The sequence below is a fragment of the Bufo gargarizans genome, chromosome 3, assembly GCF_014858855.1.
Source record: "Bufo gargarizans isolate SCDJY-AF-19 chromosome 3, ASM1485885v1, whole genome shotgun sequence".
Lineage (NCBI taxonomy): Eukaryota > Metazoa > Chordata > Amphibia > Anura > Bufonidae > Bufo > Bufo gargarizans.
In genome coordinates, this window is record NC_058082.1 from 6,521,373 (window position 1) to 6,540,368 (window position 18,996).

Sequence of the window (18,996 nt, forward strand, 5' to 3'; positions counted from 1 at the left end):
TCAAACGGAAAAACAGTGCATATATACATTTACAGAAAAATGACTATTCTACAGGGTGGGCCATTTATATGGATACACCTTAATAAAATGGGAATGGTTGGTGATATTAACTTCCTGTTTGTGGCGCATTAGTATATGTGAGGGGGGAAACTTTTCAAGATGGGTGGTGACCATGGTGGCCATTTTGAATTCGGCCATTTTGAATCCAACTTTTGTTTTTTCAATAGGAAGAGGGTCATGTGACACATGAAACTTATTGGGAATTTCACAAGAAAAACAATGGTGTGCTTGGCTTAAATGTAACTTTATTCTTTCATGAGTTATTTACAAGTTTCTGACCACTTATAAAATGTGTTCAATGTGCTGCCCATTGTGTTGGATTGTCAATGCAACCCTCTTCTCCCACTCTTCACACACTGATAGCAACACCGCAGGAAAAATGCTAGCACAGGCTTCCAGTATCCATAGTTTCAGGTGCTGCACATCTTGTATCTTCACAGCAAAGACAATTGCCTTCAGATGACCCCAAAGATAAAAGTCTAAGGGGGTCAGATCGGGAGACCTTGGGGGCCATTCAACTGGCCCACGACGACCAATCCACTTTCCAGGAAACTGTTCATCTAGGAATGCTCGGACCTGACACCCATAATGTGGTGGTGCACCATCTTGCTGGAAAAACTCAGGGAACGTGCCAGCTTCAGTGCATAAAGAGGGAAACACATCATCATGTAGCAATTTCGCATATCCAGTGGCCTTGAGGTTTCTATTGATGAAGAATGGCCCCACTATCTTTGTATCCCATATACCACACCATACCATCAATTTTTTTGTTCCAACAGTCTTGGAGGGATCTATCCAATGTGTGTTAGTGTCAGACCAATAGCGGTGGTTTCGTTTGTTAACTTCACCATTCACATGAAAGTTTGCCTCATCACTGAACAAAATCTTCTGCGTAAACTGAGGTCCTGTTCCAATTTTTGTTTTGCCCATTCTGCAAATTCAGTGCGCCGATCTGGGTCATCCTCGTTGAGATGCTGCAGTAGCTGGAGTTTGTAAGGGGGCCATTTGTGAGTAGCTAATATCCGCCGAAAGGATGTTCGACTAATGCCCCTCTCCAGTGACATGCGGCGAGTGCTACGCTGTGGGCTCTTGCTGAATGAAGCTAGGACAGCCACTGATGTGTCTTCATTAGAGACACATTTCATGCGTCCACATTTTGCCAAATCCAACACTGAACCAGTTTCACGAAACTTAGCAAGCAGTTTGCTAACTGTGGCATGGGAGATGGGTGGTCTCGTAGGGTGTCTTGCATTGAAATCTGCTGCAATGACCCGGTTACTGCGTTCACCAGACATCAACACAATTTCTATCAGCTCCTCACGTGTTAACCTTGGCGACATGTCAATGGCTGGAAACAAAGAGAAACTTGTAAATGACTCATGAAAGAATAAAGTTACGTTAAAACCAAGTACACCATTGTTTTTCTTGTAAAATTCTCAATAAGTTTGATGTGTCACATGACCCTCTTCCTATTGAAAAAACAAAAGTTGAATTCAAAATGGCCAACTTCAAAATGGCCGCCATGGTCACCACCCATCTTGAAAAGTTTCCCCCCTCACATATACTAATGTGCCACAAACAGGAAGTTAATATCACCAACTATTCCCATTTTATTAAGGTGTATCCATATAAATGGCCCACCCTGTAGATAATAATAATTCAAGGCAATAGTAATTAAGGGATAATGGATGAAAGGTATACTTAAGTTCCTCTGTTTCAGTCCTTGAAGCCGTTGTGCAATACGATTAGTATAATATCAGTGGACCCTGAGAACTGACATTCAGAATGCGATACAAATCCAGGTGTTAAGACAAGGCAGGGTTGCCATACAATGCCCTGACAGCATCTTATAACAGTTCTAAAACAGGAGGTGTCAGCAGTTCTGCCAATGAACGTGTGGGCAGGATCGAGAAGGTGTCAGAAAGGTTTATGACCCAGCTAAGGTCAGCCCAGAATGTCCTTATTCTGGCTGAGCCCACAGTTCTGTGGAACCACTAAATACAGCTATGACATTTAGGTATTAATGACCCGTATGATTTTCCGAGTCTAACAAGACCAAACTTGACTCTGCAGGGGCTTGTGATTCTCCAGGACGGCTAAAAGCTGGCTTTTCAGACTTCCAAGGGCACAACACATACTGTTTGACATCTCCGTGTTCGCACTGGTCCACAGAGGTTGAATACGGCGTTAGCCAGTGCAGAATATACCTACGACCAGAGATATGAAAAATCACTATGTTTCAGTCCCTCAAAGGTTCAATAGGTCGCTTTCCCAGCTCTCTCTGGTTCCCTGCGTTAACTGTAGTCGTAATGTCTGGCTAATGTTATCCCAGGCTCCAGTATTTTACTATGAGCCTCGGCAAGGGTGCTTTTGAAGCTCCCATCCTTACCTTTATGACAGGGAAGTGAAATTTTTAATTACTAGGACACAGCTCCAAGCAAGGGTATATTTCTCTTTTAAAGCAAAATAAAGGGGGCCTCTAGGCCTGTGAGTGTGTGTGTGTTTAAAAAGGGGGCTCTACTTGGGGTACCCTCGTCACAACCGGGATTTTGTGTATAGAGCTGAGGACATGGGTTGCTAGATGGCCGCTAGCACATCCGCAATACCCAGTCCCCATAGATAGCTCTGTGTGCTTTTATTGTGTAAAAAAAAAAATGAGATGTGTCCTGTACGTGAGATGAGTCAGGGACAGGACTCATCTCAGGTTAATTTGCATATGTATTAAATAGGTTTTTTCACACAATAAAAGCACACAGAGCTATGCGGACTGGGTATTGCAGATGTGCTAGCGGCCATCTAGCAACCCATGTCCTCAGCTCTATACACAAAATCCCGGTGACAGGAACCCTTTAATCTTCTTCTGGTGAAGCCATTCCTTTGTTGATTTGGATGGATGCTTTGGGTCATTGTCATGCTGAAAGATGAAGTTCCTCTTCATGTTCAGCTTTCTAGCAGAAGCCTGAAGGTTTGGTGCCAATATTGAACTGTTCATAATTCCCTCTAGCTTAACTAAGGCCCCAGTTCCAGCTGAAGAAGAACAGCCCCTTGGCATGATGATGCCACCACCATGCTTCATTGTGGGGATGGGGTTCTTTTGGTGATGTGCAGTGTTGTTTTTGCGTCAAGCATATCTTTTGGAATTATGGCCAAATAGTTCAACCTTGGTTTCATCAGACCATAACACCTTTTCCCACATGCTTTTGGGAGACTTCAGATGTGTTTTTGCAAAATGTAGCCTGGGTTGGATGTTTTTCTTGGTAAGAAAGGGCTTTTGTCTTGCCACTCTACCCCATAGCCCAGACATATGAAGAATACGGGAGATTGTTGTCACATGGACCACACAGCCAGGACTTGCCAGATATTCCTGCAGCTCCTTTAATGTGTCTGTAGGCCTCTTGGTCGCCTCCCAGACCAGTTTTCTTCTCGTCTTTTAATCAATTTTGGAGGGACGTCCAGTTCTTGGTAATGTCACTGTTGTGCCATATTTTCTCCACTTGATGATGACGGTCTTCACTGTGTTCCATGGTGTATCTAATGGCTTGGACATTCTTTTGTCCCCTTCTCCTGACTGATACCTTTTAACAATGAGATCCCTCTGATGCTTTGGAAGCTCTCTGTGGACCATGGCTTCTGCTGTGGGATGCGACTAAGAACATTTCAGGAAAGACCAACTAGAGCAGCTGAACTTTATTTGGGGTTAATCAGAGGCACTTTATATGATGGCCGGTGTATGCTGACTCCTATGATGTCCACTGGTAAAATGTAACAGTGTGTTCTTATCAGTTTGTTTAATATTTAAGTCTGTGTGTATTTGCTCTTCCTCTATATATACCTGAGTATCTAAAAACTGCACCCTTTCCTTTGACGCCGTTAATGTAACTTGGATCTTCTTATCAATGGAGTTCAAAAATACATGAAAAGCCATCAATGCATCCATGGTACCCGTCCAGATGAGGAAAATGTCGTCTATGTATCTCCACCACGTCAAAACATGATTGAAGTGGGGAGATACATAGACAAGACGTTCCTCAAATGACCGCACAAATATGTTTGCATAGGGGGGCACAGCGTTGGAGCCCATCGCCGCGCCCACCAACTGCAAGTAGAACTGTCCTTGAAACATAAAATAATTGTTCCTAAGTGACAATTCTAATAAAGTCAATATGAATTGGCGGGTTGGAACAGGATACTCAGAATCTTGTAGCATATCTTCCACTGCCAATAAGCCCTTCGCATGATTGATAGAAGTGTATAATAATACAATGTCAAAAGATGCTAAAATCGCCCCTTTTGGGATCTGTACTTTCCTTAGTTTATTAATGAAGTCTCCAGTATCGCATATGTAGGACTTTGCACCAGTGGCATATTCTCTCAATATTTTATCCAAAAAGATGTTAATATTGGAAAAAATTTAGTTTCTGCCTGATATTATAGGCTGTACAGGCGGGTCTATCAACCTCTTTCGTATCTATAGATCTCTCAATATGTAAAAGAGATCTATAGACAACTAAGAGAACCGGGTACTTATGGACAACTAGGAAAAGACCCTAAGTTTGATATTGCTAGAAAAATTGAAAGTCTATTAATGATAGCGGAAGAAAAAGGTATTATAGATAGACAACTGAAAGAATTTTTGATAGTGAAGTCTCCAGTCACTCCAACGATGTATACATTACCTAAGATACACAAGAGGTTGATAGACCCGCCTGGACGGCCTATAATATCAGGCAGAAACTCAATTTTTTCCAATATTAACATCTTTTTGGATAAAATATTGAGAGAATATGCCACTGGTGCAAATTCCTACATCAGGGATACTGGAGACTTTATTAATAAACTAAGGAAAGTACAGATCCCAAAAGGGGTGATTTTAGCATCTTTTGACATTGTATTATTATACACTTCTATCAATCATGCGAAGGGCTTATTGGCAGTGGAAGATATGCTACAAGATTCTGAGTATCCTGTTCCAACCCGCCAATTCATATTGACTTTATTAGAATCGTCACTTAGGAACAATTATTTTATGTTTCAAGGACAGTTCTACTTGCAGTTGGTGGGCGCAGCGATGGGATCCAACGCTGCGCCCCCCTATGCAAACATATTTGTGCGGTCATTTGAGGAACGTCTTGTCTATGTATCTCCCCACTTCAATTATGTTTTGACATGGTGGAGATACAAAGATGACATTTTCCCCATCTGGACGGGTACCATGGATGCATTGATGGCTTTTCATGTATTTTTGAACTCCATTGATAAAGGAGATCCAATTTACATTAATGGCATCAAAGGAAAGGGTGCAGTTTTTAGATACTCAGGTATATATAGAGGAAGAGCAAATACACACAGACTTGAATATTAAACAAACTGATAAGAACACACTGTTACACTTTACCAGTGGACATCCTAGAAGAATGGTAAATTCTTTACCGTACAGCCAAATGTCGAGAGTGAAAAGGATAGTGGATAAGGAGGATCATACTAACCAGGCTCTGCAAAATATGGCGCAGTCCTTTGTAAACAAAGGCTATCCAAGGAGTTTGGTGCATAGACATGCAGATAGAGCAAGAAACATACCAAGAGAGGAATTGTTAACAACAAAACAGAAACAAAAAATGGATAGGTTACCTTTTGTGTCATCCTATAATGAGTTGAGTCCTAGAATTGAACGAATAGTGAGACAACATTGGGGGATACTCAGGAGCAGCTATCCTACAATAGCGGCCTTTAGAGACTCCTCCATGATGGCATACAAAAGAGCAGGGGATATTCGAGATAGAATAGTGCAATCAAGGGGGCCAGAAAAGGGCCAGGCAAGACAAACTTTTTTCAAAATGAAGCGTACAGGGAGTTTCCCGTGCTTGGGATGTGTGAACTGTAAACTTATGAGTAAGGGATCTGTATTTACACATCCCGATACAGGAGAAACCTTTGACATCAAGTATTATCTCACATGTGATTCATCGTGGATAATATAAGTACTGTGGTGTCCATGTAAAATACTCTACGTAGGGGAAACTACCTGTGACACGAAAACCAGATTAAATAACCATAGACAATTCATTAGGAATAAAAGAAAAGACCTATCGGTGTCAAAGCATTTTGTGAAAAAAAAAATCATAAGGAAAATGAATTAAAATTCATGATTGTAGATCATGTTAAACCGTTGGAAAGGGGTGGTGACAGACTAACGATATTAAAGAAAAATTAGTTAAGATGGATTTTTCGTCTTGATACATTGAGGCCCGAAGGCTTAAATGTTGAATTTAGGGTAACTGGGGGTATGGTAGGTTAGCGCCCTGTCATTCACTGCTTGTGGTCGTGTTTATCTGTATTGCTGTACTAGGTGAACTTATTGTATGTTACATATAACTATAACTCTGTTAATTATGTTATAACAGGATTATCTGTGATATGATGGAAAACATGGAAGCTGTTAATGTTGTGGGATAAAATAGCTGGATATAAGAGTGTGGAATAAGGAAGATTTTTCATGTATATATATTTGCCCAAAGAATTGCCCTCAAACAAAATGGTGGAGATCGGGAGTGCGGGATGATGACGTTCGATGACGTACGGGTATGCGGCGTGGTGGTTGGTCCGAGGGCACGTTCATGTGCACTGGACGGGCTGACACTACACTGATACCTGACGCCGCGATCGTTGGGTCTTCGTCCCGAGTGACGTGTAACAGATATTTACCGCCTGGTAGGAGGGATGGGGGTTGACACATGCGCAGTGGAGATCGGGAGACGCGCTGATTGCTGAACATAGCGTGGAGTACCGCGAGCCAATACGAACATTTATCTTCCTTATTTGCCATACTAAATACAGTTCTATTGCCCCAACAAGGTATATTTTTTAATATATATGTTTTTAATGCACCATGCACTTTATCAGATTAGCACTATGACTATATGAATTTTATATTTAGTATCACAGGTATGATATATAGATTGTGATTGAATATGTATTGAACACCATTCACTTCTGTGTATATTGAGATACAATTTGGAAATTGAGGAATTGTAACATTGTTAAAGAGGGAGTGCACATTATTTATAGGATGATTAATTAATTGGAATTAATTACAAGATGTATATATACTTGCACTATTGCACTTTATAGTTCACTTGGCTTGAGAAAGGTTCTGAGAGAGAACCGAAACATTGCTATATGAGATGTGTGAATAAATAGCACATTTTTCTCACTGTTTAAGGAGTGCTGCAGAGTTCTATTACTTGTTTATCATCCTGAATCGTGGGATTACCGCAGGCACCCACTTATCAATTTTCAAGGGAGTGCTGCCTGGCTTTTTATGGAGATATATATATATATATATATATATATATACCCTATGCTCCTTTTCACACCACTAGCCTGATTACCAGAGTTGGTTGAGAACCGAATTTTAATAATTGAATCAATAAAGATGCTTTTAACGTATCTTTCAGGCAGTTAACAGAGTTCTATAGCAGTATGTTTATTTTTTATCGAGTAATAGTTAACCTCAATCTTGTCATTCAACATAAATGGTGGATTTATTTCTCTCTTCAGTATCTGTACTGTCACTTTAAGTTATTTAAGCACTTTATGATCTCTCTGAGAGGTATATCTAAGATTTGACCAATAGTTCTACTGATCTGTATGCAATTTGTATGGATTACTATTTGTATGCTATTTGTAGTTTGCAATTGTATGGTTGCAATTGAATTCAGCAATTTGAATTTGATGGAACTGTAAGTAAACACATATATAACTGGTTCAGTATATAGTGCTAAACACAATACTAACAATATGAACATTATATAACTGTTCTAAATACCTATTTTGGCCTCTTGTTCCCATGAAACTAGACTCCTGTCTCTGGTGAATAATGATTCTAGCAGCAGGAGCTGGGGGAATTCCCAGACAGGCTTTGTGTAAGGCTGGCTGTGATTGGTGAAAACTCTTGCTGTGTGAGAAGCTGGCTTTGATTGGTCTAGACTTCTGCCCAGCAACAACAGATTAACACTATGCTTTCTGTTGTTTCTGCTGTCACTGAGCTTATCTTACATTACAATCTTAAATGAATCTTAAAACCATATTATCTTTTTCTGATTCTGTTAACACAAAATATAACAGTTATTTGACATCCAAAACATGATGTCACAGTAAATAACTCTGCTTTTGTCTTTAACACATAAACATAGGAACTGTATTAAGGATATTAGTAGGTCTAGCTCAATACACATATAAACTATACTAGCAACCTAGGACAGGTCTTAGCTGGACAGCTACACAGATGCAGTTATATACTGTAACTATACAGCCAGTCATATACGTGACCACACACAGGACAAGCTGCGGGTATATACTGTAACTATACAGCCGGTCATATACCTAACCACATACCATCCACACATAGGACAAGCTGTGGTTATATACTGTAACTATACAACCAGTCATATACCTGACCACATACAGTCCACACATAGGACAAGCTGCGGTTATATACTGACTCTATACAGCAGGTTATATACCTGACCACATACCATCCACACACAGGACAAGCTGCGGTTATATACTGTAACTATACAGTTATGTACCTGACCACATACCAATCACACAGAGGACAAGCTGCGGTTATGTCCTGTAACTATACAGCCGGTTTTATAACTGACCAGATACAGTCCACACATAGGACAAGCTGCAGTTATACACTGTAACTATACAGCCAGTCATATACCTGACCAGACACAGGACAAGCTGCGGTTATATACTGTGACTATACAGTGTCATGTTGGACAGGATACAAGATACAATAAACAAACAGAAAAACACAAAACGAGTGTCTAGGCCAGAAGCTGTGAATAAAGGTCACCTCCTGACTAATCCCTACCAGCTCTCCTAGACTTCTGTGCCCACGTTCAGACCCTAAAGGTGGGAGTAAACGTGCCCTCTTGCCTAAGGCTTAAGATTCCCTAAAATCCCTAAGATGGTGAAAGGGGGAAAGAAACAGCCTGCTTCCTCAGGACCTGGAGGGGACAGGCATCTCTAACAGCCTAGACAGAAAACAAAAAGAAAACAAACCAACTTATCTTGTTACTGAGCAGAAGCAGAAACACCAAATCCTTCCTTCCTTCCCCTGAGCAAGATAGAAGCTATAACCCGCACAGGACACTGGGAAGGGGCGTAATTTAAATTCATACAAACGACCCCACCCAGTGCACCTGAAGGGAGGCAGATAAATCTCTAATCCAAACCCAAAACTAAACTAAACACATGCTGCTAACCTGGCAGAGCTCTGCACATAAACTGAGCAGGGCATGACAGTACCCCCCTTCTACGGGTGACCTCTGGACACCCAGGCCCAACTTTATCCGGGTGGGCCCTGTGAAAAGCCCTCGCCAGTCGGCTGGCACTAACATCCACAGCCGGAACCCACATCCTCTCCTCGGGCCGTATCCCTTCCAGTGTACCAGGTACTGAAGGGAACCCCGAAGAACACGTGAGTCGAGAACCCTAGAGATCTTGAATTCTACATTTCCATCAACCAGAACAGGGGGAGGAGGCAATGGCGATAGTTCCACCGGTTTCACAAATTTCTTCAGTAAAGACCTGAGGAACACATCATGGATAGAATTGAGGGGACACCTGGATATTCGGGTTTGGCAGGTTCGGCCAAACTTGAAAAAAAAATTCGGGTTGGGGACCTGAACTTTTGAGCACTAAAATAGCTGTAAAAATGTCATGGAAAGAGCTAGAGGGCTGCAAAAGGCAAATGTGCTTAAGAGCATGGCAAATGCTCTGCAAACAAATGTGGATAGGGAAATGAATTAAAAAAACATAAAAGACCTTAAAAAAATAAAAATTAGGAATGATGTAGGAGGAAGAGGTTGAGGAGGCAGTGAATGGGTGGATGTGGCCGTGTAAGCTCACGTGGTGGTCTAGGTGGAAGCGGCGGCGAAAGAGGAATAGATAGCCAACACAGATGTGTGTTACTTTGCATTTTTACATAGGGGTATCCCCCAAAATATTGGGACATATAAAAAGAAAAATAAGGAATAAGTGCAATTGAGTACAAGGATGGATGGTTGAGGCTGTTAGAACTGTCTATTCTGCACAAGGTACAAACAAGTCCTGAGGGATCCAAGCCTGGTTCATTTTAATGAACGTGAGCTTGTCCACGTTGACTGTGGACAGGCGGCTGCGTCTGTCTGTAATGACGCCTCCTGCTGTGCTAAATACATGTTCAGAGAGTACACTGGCTGCACGGCAGGCCAGCACCTCCAAGGCATACAGGGCAAGCTCTGGCCATGTGGACAATTTGGAGACCCAGAAGTTAAATGGGGCAGAACCATCAGTCAGTACGTGTAGTCGTGTGTACAGGTACTGTTCCACCATGTTGTTCAAATGCTGCCTCTTGCTAACACGCTCCATATCAGCAGTTGGGGCCGGTTGTTGCGGCGAGGTGACAAAGCTTTTCCATATGTCAGCCATGCTAACCCTGCCTTCTGAGGTGCTGGCACTGACACAGCTGCGTTGGCGACCTCTTCCTCCTCCCCTGCCTTCGCCTTGTGCTTCCACTTGTCCCCCGGCATCAGTCGGGAATGCTCTTAGAAGCGCGTCTATCAGCGTGCGCCTGTAGTCGCGCATTTTCCGATCAGACTCCAGTGAGGAAATCAAGGACGGCACATTGTCTTTGTAATGGGGATCCAGCAGGGTGGCCACCCAGTAGTCAGCACACGTTAAAATGTGGGCAACTCTTCTGTCGTTGCGCAGGCACTGCAGCATGTAGTCACTCATGTGTGCCAGGCTGCCCAGAGGTAAGGACAAGCTGTCCTCTGTGGGAGGTGTATCGTCTGCGTCCTCCGTATCCCCCCAGCCAAGCACCAGTGCACTGGCAGCAACCACTCGTCTGTCTGTTGTTCTATACCCTGCCACAACTCCTGTGCGGTGTGGGGCCTGTCCCCCAAACATGTGAGTTTCAGAATGGCCTGCTGATGTTTACCCCTGGCTGTGCTGAAGTTGGTGGTGAAGGTCTGCCGCTGACCGGATGAGGAGGTGGTAGAAGAGGAGGAGGAAGCCGAGTAGGAAGAGGAGGCAACAGGAGACAAATAATGATGCCCTGCGATCCTTGGCGGCAGAAGGACGTGCGCCAAAGAGCTCTCCGCCTGGGGCCCAGCTGCCAGTACATTTACCCAGTGTGCAGTTAGGGAGATATAGCGTCCCTGGCCGTGCTTACTGGTCCACGTATCTGTGGTTAGGTGGACCTTGCCACAGATGGCGTTGCGCAGTGCACACTTTATTTTATCCGATACTTGGTTGTGCAGGGAGGGCGCGCTTCTCTCCTGGATAAGTAGTGGCGGCTAGGAACGAGGTACTGTGGGACAGCAAGCGACATGAGCTGTTTGAAGCTGTCCGTCTTCACCAGCCTGAATGACAGCATTTCAAAGGCCAGTAGTTTAGAAATGCTGGCATTCAGGGCCAGAGATCGAGGGTGGTTAAGTGGGAATTTACGCTTTCACTCCAAGCTTTGTGAGATGGAGAGCTGAACGCTTCCGTGTGACATGGTGGAGATGCTTGGCGACGGAGGTGGTGTTGTTGGTGGCAGCAGCAGGAGGGGACTGAGCCCTTTCTTGGTTTTGAAGGTGCTTACTCCACTGCAGCCCGTGTCTCTCATGTAGATGCCTGGTCATGCAGGTGCCTGGTCATGCAGGTTGTGCTAAGGTTCAGAACGTTAATGCCTCGCTTCAGGCTCTGATGGCACAGCGTGCAAACCACTCGGGTCTTGTCGTCAGCACATTGTGTGAAGAAGTGCCATACCAGGGAACTCCTTGAAGCTGCCTTTGGTGTGCTTGGTCCCTGGTGACGGTGGCCAGTAGCAGGCAAACTGTTTTGGCGACGGCTGCTCTGCTTTTGCACCCTGCTCCCGCTTTTGCTATGCTGTTGGCTCGGTCTCACCACTGCCTCTTCCTACGAACCCTGAAAGTCAGTGGCACGACCTTCATTCCATGTGGGGTCTAGGACCTCATCGTCCCCTGCATCGTCTTCCACCCAGTCTTCCTCCCTGACCTCCTGTTCAGTCTGCACACTGCAGAAAGACGCAGCAGTTGGCATCTGTGTTTCATCATCATCAGAGACGTGCTGAGGTGGTATTCCCATGTCCTCATCAGGAAACATAAGTGGTTGTGCATCAGTGCATTCTATGTCTTCCACCCCTGGGGAAGGGCTAGGTTGATGCCCTTGGGAAACTCTGCCAGCAGAGTCTTCAAACAGCATAAGAGACTGCTGCATGACTTGAGGCTCAGACAGTTTCCCTGGTATGCATGGGGGTGATGTGACAGACTGAATAGCATGGATTTCAGGCGCCACCTGTGCACTTTCTGCAGAAGACTGGGTGGGAGATAATGTGAACGTGCTGGATCCACTGTCGGCCACCCATTTGACTAGCGCCTGTACTTGCTCAGGCCTTACCATCTTTAGAACAGCATTAGGCCCGACCAAATATCGTTGTAGATTCTGGCAGCTACTGGGACCTGAGGTAGTAGTTTCAGTAGGACGTGTAGCTGTGGCAGAACGGCCATGTCCTCTCCCTGCACCAGAGGCTCCACCAACACCACCACCACGACCGCGTCCCTTATTAGATGTTTGCCTCATAGTTAGCGCTCACAAAGCAAAGTAAAAAGTGGTTAAGTCTGTTAAAAATAATTAACCGCCAATAAAAACCCTGATGTAGGGTATTGCACTAATTTTTTATTTTTTTAACTCTATATGACAGCGGTATTTGTGGCCTAAATTTCTCAGTAACTTATGCACGTCTAATCCCAGATGTACAGTATATCAGAGGGTTTTTTCACCCCAGTAACCAAAAAGCTGTATTTCTGTCCTAAATGTGACAGTCACTTATGCTTGTCTAATTCCAGATGTGCAGTATATCAGAGGTTTTTTTTCACCCCAGTAACCAAAAATCCATATTTCTGGCCTAAATGGAACAGTCACTTATGCACGTCTAATCCCAGATGTGCACTATATTAGAGGGTTTTTTCACCCCAGTAACCAAAAAGCCGTATTTCTGGCCTAAATGTGACAGTCACTTATGCACCTCTAATCCCAGATGTGCACTATATTAGAGGGTTTTTTCACCCCAGTAAGCACAAAGCCGTATTTCTGGCCTAAATGTGACAGCCACTTATGCATGTCTAATCCCAGATGTGCAGTATATTAGAGGGTTTTTTCACCCCAGTAAGCACAAAGCCGTATTTCTGGCCTAAATGTGACACTCACTTTATGCACGTCTAATCCTAGATGTGCACTATATGAAAAAAAGTATTTTTTTAACCCCAGTAAGCAAAAAGCTATATTTCAGGACTTGCAGATATCCTGTGCTGGTGCACTATCGTTGCATAAAATGGCTGCCGGTTATGTACTGATATTGACAAACTGAAGTAAAAAAAAAGTTCGTTTTCAGTAGTAGATGGCTCAGGGCAGGCTTAAAAAAATTGTGCACTGCACCCACAAAACACATTTGCTGTAGATCGCTGAGTAAAAAAAGCAGTTCTTGATAAGATTTCTCCCTGATCTCTCCCTCACAGCAGCTGCAGCCTCGACCTACACTAATCCGAGCAGAGTGACGGTCGGCGCTACGTGACTCCAGCTTAAATAGAGGCTGGGTCACATGCTGCAGTTGGCCAATCACAGCCATGCCAATAGTAGGCATGGCTGTGATGGCCTTTTGGGGCAAGTAGTATGACGCTTGTTGATTGGCTGCTGTGCAGCCTTTCAAAAAGCGCCAAGAAAGCGCCGAACACCGAACTTGAAACCGAACTTTTACGTAAATGTTCGGATTCGGGTCTGGGTGCCGAAAAACCTAAAGTTTGGTACAAACCCGAACTTTACAGTTCGGGTTCGCTCAACTCTAATCATGGATCCTCCAGATCTGCTGAAGATCCAGACGAAACGCTACTGGATTGACCACTGCGGATATTTTGTAATGTCCAATAAATCTTGGACCCAGTTTCCAAGATGGTACTCTCAGTTTAATATTTTTAGTAGATAACCACACCAGTCATACGTCTCTTGTCAGCCATTCGCTTATACCTCTTACCCATCCTCTCCAAATTCACTTGAATCTTCCGCCAGATAGAAGACAAGTCAGAAGAAAATCTCTCCTCCTCTGGCATCCCAGAGGAACTAGTCCCAGAAAAGGTACCAAACTGAGGATGAAAATCGTATGCTCCAGAAAATGGCGACTTACCCTCGGACTCCTGCCTACGGTTATTCAAAGCAAATTCTGCTAGGGATAACAATGAGGACCAGTCCTCCTGGTTTTCAGCCACAAAGCACCTCAAGTAGGTCTCCAGGTTTTGATCGCCCTCCAAAACCTGGAAACATACTGCGTGCCCCTTTCAGAAACCACATCCGAGGGAATGCCATGTAATTTCACGACGCTATCCACAAAAACCTGAGCAAGAGTCTTAGCATTGGGTAGACTAGCTAACGATACAAATTGAGCCATTTTACTGAAACTGTCAACAACCACCAAAATCACAGTTTCCCCGGAGGAACTCTACAGATCAGTAATAAAGTCCGTAGACAAGTGCGTCCAAGGACGAGATGGAATAGACAAAGGAAGAAGTGAACCAGAAGATCGAGTGTGAGCAACCTTTGACCGTGCACAGGTCTCACAAACTGCTACGTAATCCTCAACACTCTTATGTAACCCGGGCCACCAGAACCTCCGGCAAATCAGATCAAAGGTGGACTTGCCACCAGGATGTCCCGCAAGAACAGTATTGTGATGTTCCTTGAATACCTTGTATCGGAATCCAGCAGAAACAGCTTACCTGGGGGACAAGAATCCGGAGCCTCCTCCTGGGCTCCCAACACCTCCATCTCCAACTCTGGGTACAGAGCGGAGACAACCACCCCATCAGCCAAATTCGGAGCAGGATCCTATGAATCATCTCCCCCAGGAAAACTACGAGACCATGCATCCGCCTTGACGTTTTTAATCCCCGGGCGAAAAGTAACCACAAAGTTGAACCTAGTAAAGAACAGTGACCATCTAGCTTGTCTAGGATTCAGATGCTTGGCAGATTGCAGGTAAGCCAAGTTCTTATGATCAGTATATACCGTAACGGGATGAGATGCCCCCTCCAACCAGTGACGCCATTCCTCAAAGGCCAATTTGATGGCCAACAATTCCGTATCTCCTACATCACGGACGCCACTTGCCAAGAGATGAACCCTGCGACAACACTGCTCCAACCCCCACCTCTGATGCATCCACATCCACCTCCACCACGAATGGCTGAAACACATCGGGCTGTATCAGAATGGGAGCAGACGCAAAACATACCTTAATAGCCAAAAAAGGCCTGCAATGCCTCATCCGACCAGACAGAGAGGTCGACGCCTTTCTTAGTCATATCGGTCAGGGGTTTTACAATGGTAGAGTAGTTCGAGATAAATTTTGTCTAATAATTCGTAAACCCCAAAAACCGCATCAAGGGGCTTTCTGATTCTCCGGTCGGTCCCATTCCATTACCACCCAAACCATTTCGGGGTCCATACGAAAACCAGAGTCAGAAAGCAGATAACCCAGAAACGGAAGCTCCTGAACAGAAAACACACATTTCTCCAATTTAGCATATAATTTATTTTCCCGAAGGATCGACAAAACCTGTCTCACGTGATCCTGATGGGTCTTCAGATCAGGAGAGTAAATTAGAATGTCATCCAAGTAAATTACAACAAACCTTCCCACAAAATGATTGAAAATGTCATTGACAAATTGCTGAAACACCGCTGGTGCGTTAGTTAACCCAAAAGGCATAACCAGATTCTCGAAATGACTCTTGTGCGTGTTGAAGGCCGTTTTCCACTCATCCCCCTCCTTGATTCTGATCAGATTGTAGGCCCCTCTTAAATCTAACTTGGAGAACAACTTGGCTCCAACAATTTGATCAAAAAGGTCAGAGATCAAAGGAAGGGGATGCGGATCACTGACCGTAATGCGGTTCAATTCCCGGAAATTCAAACAGGGTCTAAGCGATCCATCCTTTTTCTTAACAAAGAATAAACCAACTACGACCGGAGATTTAGAGAAAACGAGTATTGCAGGCAGATTGCATACTTGCACCCCATTCACACTACCAAGAATCAGGGATGCTTTTTTTTTCTCTTTATTTTTTTTTTTATAAATTCTTTATTTCTATTTCACAAAGGAAACAAAATCAAGGCATGTTGAATCACATACAACAGAAAATAATAGTTGGGTCCATGCCGACTGTCATCCTTTAGCATAATCCAACAATGCACAACCAATTACAGCACATAAGACAGTGTTTGACATGCAGCCTATTGTGACACTAAAGCACCGTGACACATCTGATATGTACCATATAAAATAAAAATAAAAAAGGAGAAACAAAGGGCCAAAGAAGACATGGCCTCAGCATAAAAATAAAAAAAATCCATGAACAACAAGAATGGGGGGGGGAGACACAGGACAGGGACACCAGGGAGGCATTGAGGGACAAAGGGTTAAGGTAGCAGGGGGGGATGAGAGAAGTGTACAGAAGTGCCCAAACGAGACTCTCAAGCCAGCAGATTCCGATACTCCGAAGAGTCCTGAAAGGTGAACCAAGGGGACCACATAGCAACAAAAGCTCTGTTACCACCGTGCAAAGATGCCGTGAGTTCCTCCATTCTACGTATCTCTTCAACCCTCTGAATCCACATCCCCAGGGAGGGAGGAGAGGCAGACTTCCACCTCGCAGGGATACAAGACCTAGCTGCTATAACCAGGTGACGTAGACAGGACCGCCGAAGGATCAACAGGATCAACGGCAAGTCCGAGAGAAAGAGCAAGAAAAACTCCGGTGTGTTAGGAATTGAAAAGGGAAAAATGGAGGCCAGGGTCTTATGAACCGAATCCCAGAAAGGTTTGATTTTGTCACATTGCCAGAAGATATGTAGGAGGGAGCCCTGTTGGGAGTCACATCGCCAGCATAGAGGAGATGCCGACGGGAACATCCTCTGGAGACGTGTCGGGACATAGTACCATCTTGACAGTACTTTGTAACTGGCCTCCTGATATCTACTGGCAATGGAAGATTTATGGGCAAATCGGAAAATCCTGAGCCACTGGTCGGAGGAGATATCCATCTGCAAGTCCTGGGCCCATTTGGCCGCGTAAGAGGGGAGATAGTCCGAACCCGGCGTTACCAATGCCTTGTATAATTCTGAAAGCGAGTGCCGATAAAGGCCAGAGCCAATACACGTCTTTTCAAAAGGAGTGAGTGCCCTGTCAGACCCCTGAGAGGAAGGGATTGAGGAAAGGAAGTGATGGAGCTGTCTCAATCTCCAGGGACCTAGAGGGCAGGGATCCGTCAGTCCTAACAGTTCTGAGTAAGTAAGCCACCTACCAGATGTTCTAAAGAATGGCGCCCGACACTTACCACTTGATCTCCACCGAGCAAACGGGCCCCCTGAGCTACCCGCCGGGAAGTCCGGGTGACCAAAGACAGGAAACATTGGGGAGGGCGTGGGGGAGATTGTAGAGATCTGTTGGTATTTACGGAATTGAGCCAGGGTAGGGCCTATGAGAGGATGAGAAGAGAGGTCACTAGGGACTTTCCTATCCGTCCATGGCAGAAGGGCCAAAGGAGTCCGGGACGTGAATTGCTCAATGGAAATCCACAGTTTGAACTGGGTATGTCGGGACCAATCCACCACGCGTTGAAACATAGAGGCAGCATAATACTTCCTCAGGTCCAGAATCCCTAGGCCCCCCCTGTCCTTCGGCACATGCAATAAGGATCTAGACTATCTCGAACACTTCCCAGCCCACAGAAATTTAAAGAGGACACGATGCACGACAGAGAAAAAACTGGCCGGAATATGGATGGGGAGGGTTTGAAACAAATATAGTAGGCGGGGAAGGACATTCATCTTAAAGATGGCACACCTGCCGAACCACGTATACAGGCCTTTGGACCACCTCTTGAGGTCGTCTTTGATCCGACTCAGGAGAGGGGTAAAATTCCTTGGGAATAGCTCCCGCAAGTCTTTGGGGATCATCGTGCCCAAATATTTAATGGCGCCCGTCGTCCAGCGGAAAGGCAAGGACCCCGCTAGTTCGGCTTTGAGAGCGGATGGAATGGAGACATTAAGCGCTTCAGACTTCTGTAAGTTAATTTTCAGATTGGACAAGTCGTGGAATACTCTGAATTCTTCAATTAAGTTAGGGAAGGTGACCCGTGGTTTGGTAATCAGAAACATCAGGTCATCCGCATAGGCCGCTATCTTAAACTCCTTTTCTCTCACCATCAGACCAGAGATGTCAGGGTTGTTCCGTATAGTCCTCAGGAGTGGTTCTAGGGTGAGGATAAAGATTAGACGAGATAAAGGACATCCCTGGCGCGTACCATTCCTAATCTCAAAGGGAGGCGAGAGGACACCATTAACCTTTGTGGCTGCCGAGGGAGAAGAATAGAAGGAGCGGATCCATGTCAATAGAGAGCCCTCCACACCCACATGGTTTAATACTGCAAATAACCATGGCCATCCCACCCTGTCAAAAGCCTTTTCGGCATCTGTGGAAAGGAGGCATAAGTTGGAACGTTGAATCTTGGCAAGATGGACCAAGTTCAAAACGTTTGTGGTGTTATCTCTCGCCTCCCTTGAGGGAACGAAGCCAACCTGATCTAAGTGTATAAGGTCCGCCAGGAAAGGAGTCAGGCGGGTGGCCAAGACTTTTGCGAAAAGCTTAATGTCTACATTAAGTAGAGATATGGGCCGGTAACTAGCACAGGCGGTCGGGTCCTTGCCTTCCTTGTGGATAACAGTAATGTGTGCATGCGACATGTCTTTTAGGAAGAGGGACTCCGGAGCTCAATTTATTCAAGGCATTGGTAAGGGGAGCACGGAGGAGGGGGAGGAATCTCT

At 44.6% G+C, this 18,996-nt stretch overlaps 2 protein-coding genes across 4 annotated transcripts in view; both read left to right on the forward strand.

Annotated features, from left to right (window-relative positions):
* LOC122930746 overlaps positions 1-12,278 on the forward strand; it is a 286,203-nt gene extending 273,925 nt beyond the window's left edge. The window contains exon 8 of the mRNA XM_044284322.1: positions 12,273-12,278. Within this exon, the coding sequence (XP_044140257.1) occupies positions 12,273-12,278 (6 nt within the window). The remainder of the gene's footprint in view (positions 1-12,272) is intronic.
* LOC122930744 (NACHT, LRR and PYD domains-containing protein 12-like) overlaps positions 1-18,996 on the forward strand; it is a 170,488-nt gene that overhangs the window by 18,702 nt on the left and 132,790 nt on the right. The window lies entirely within an intron of this gene.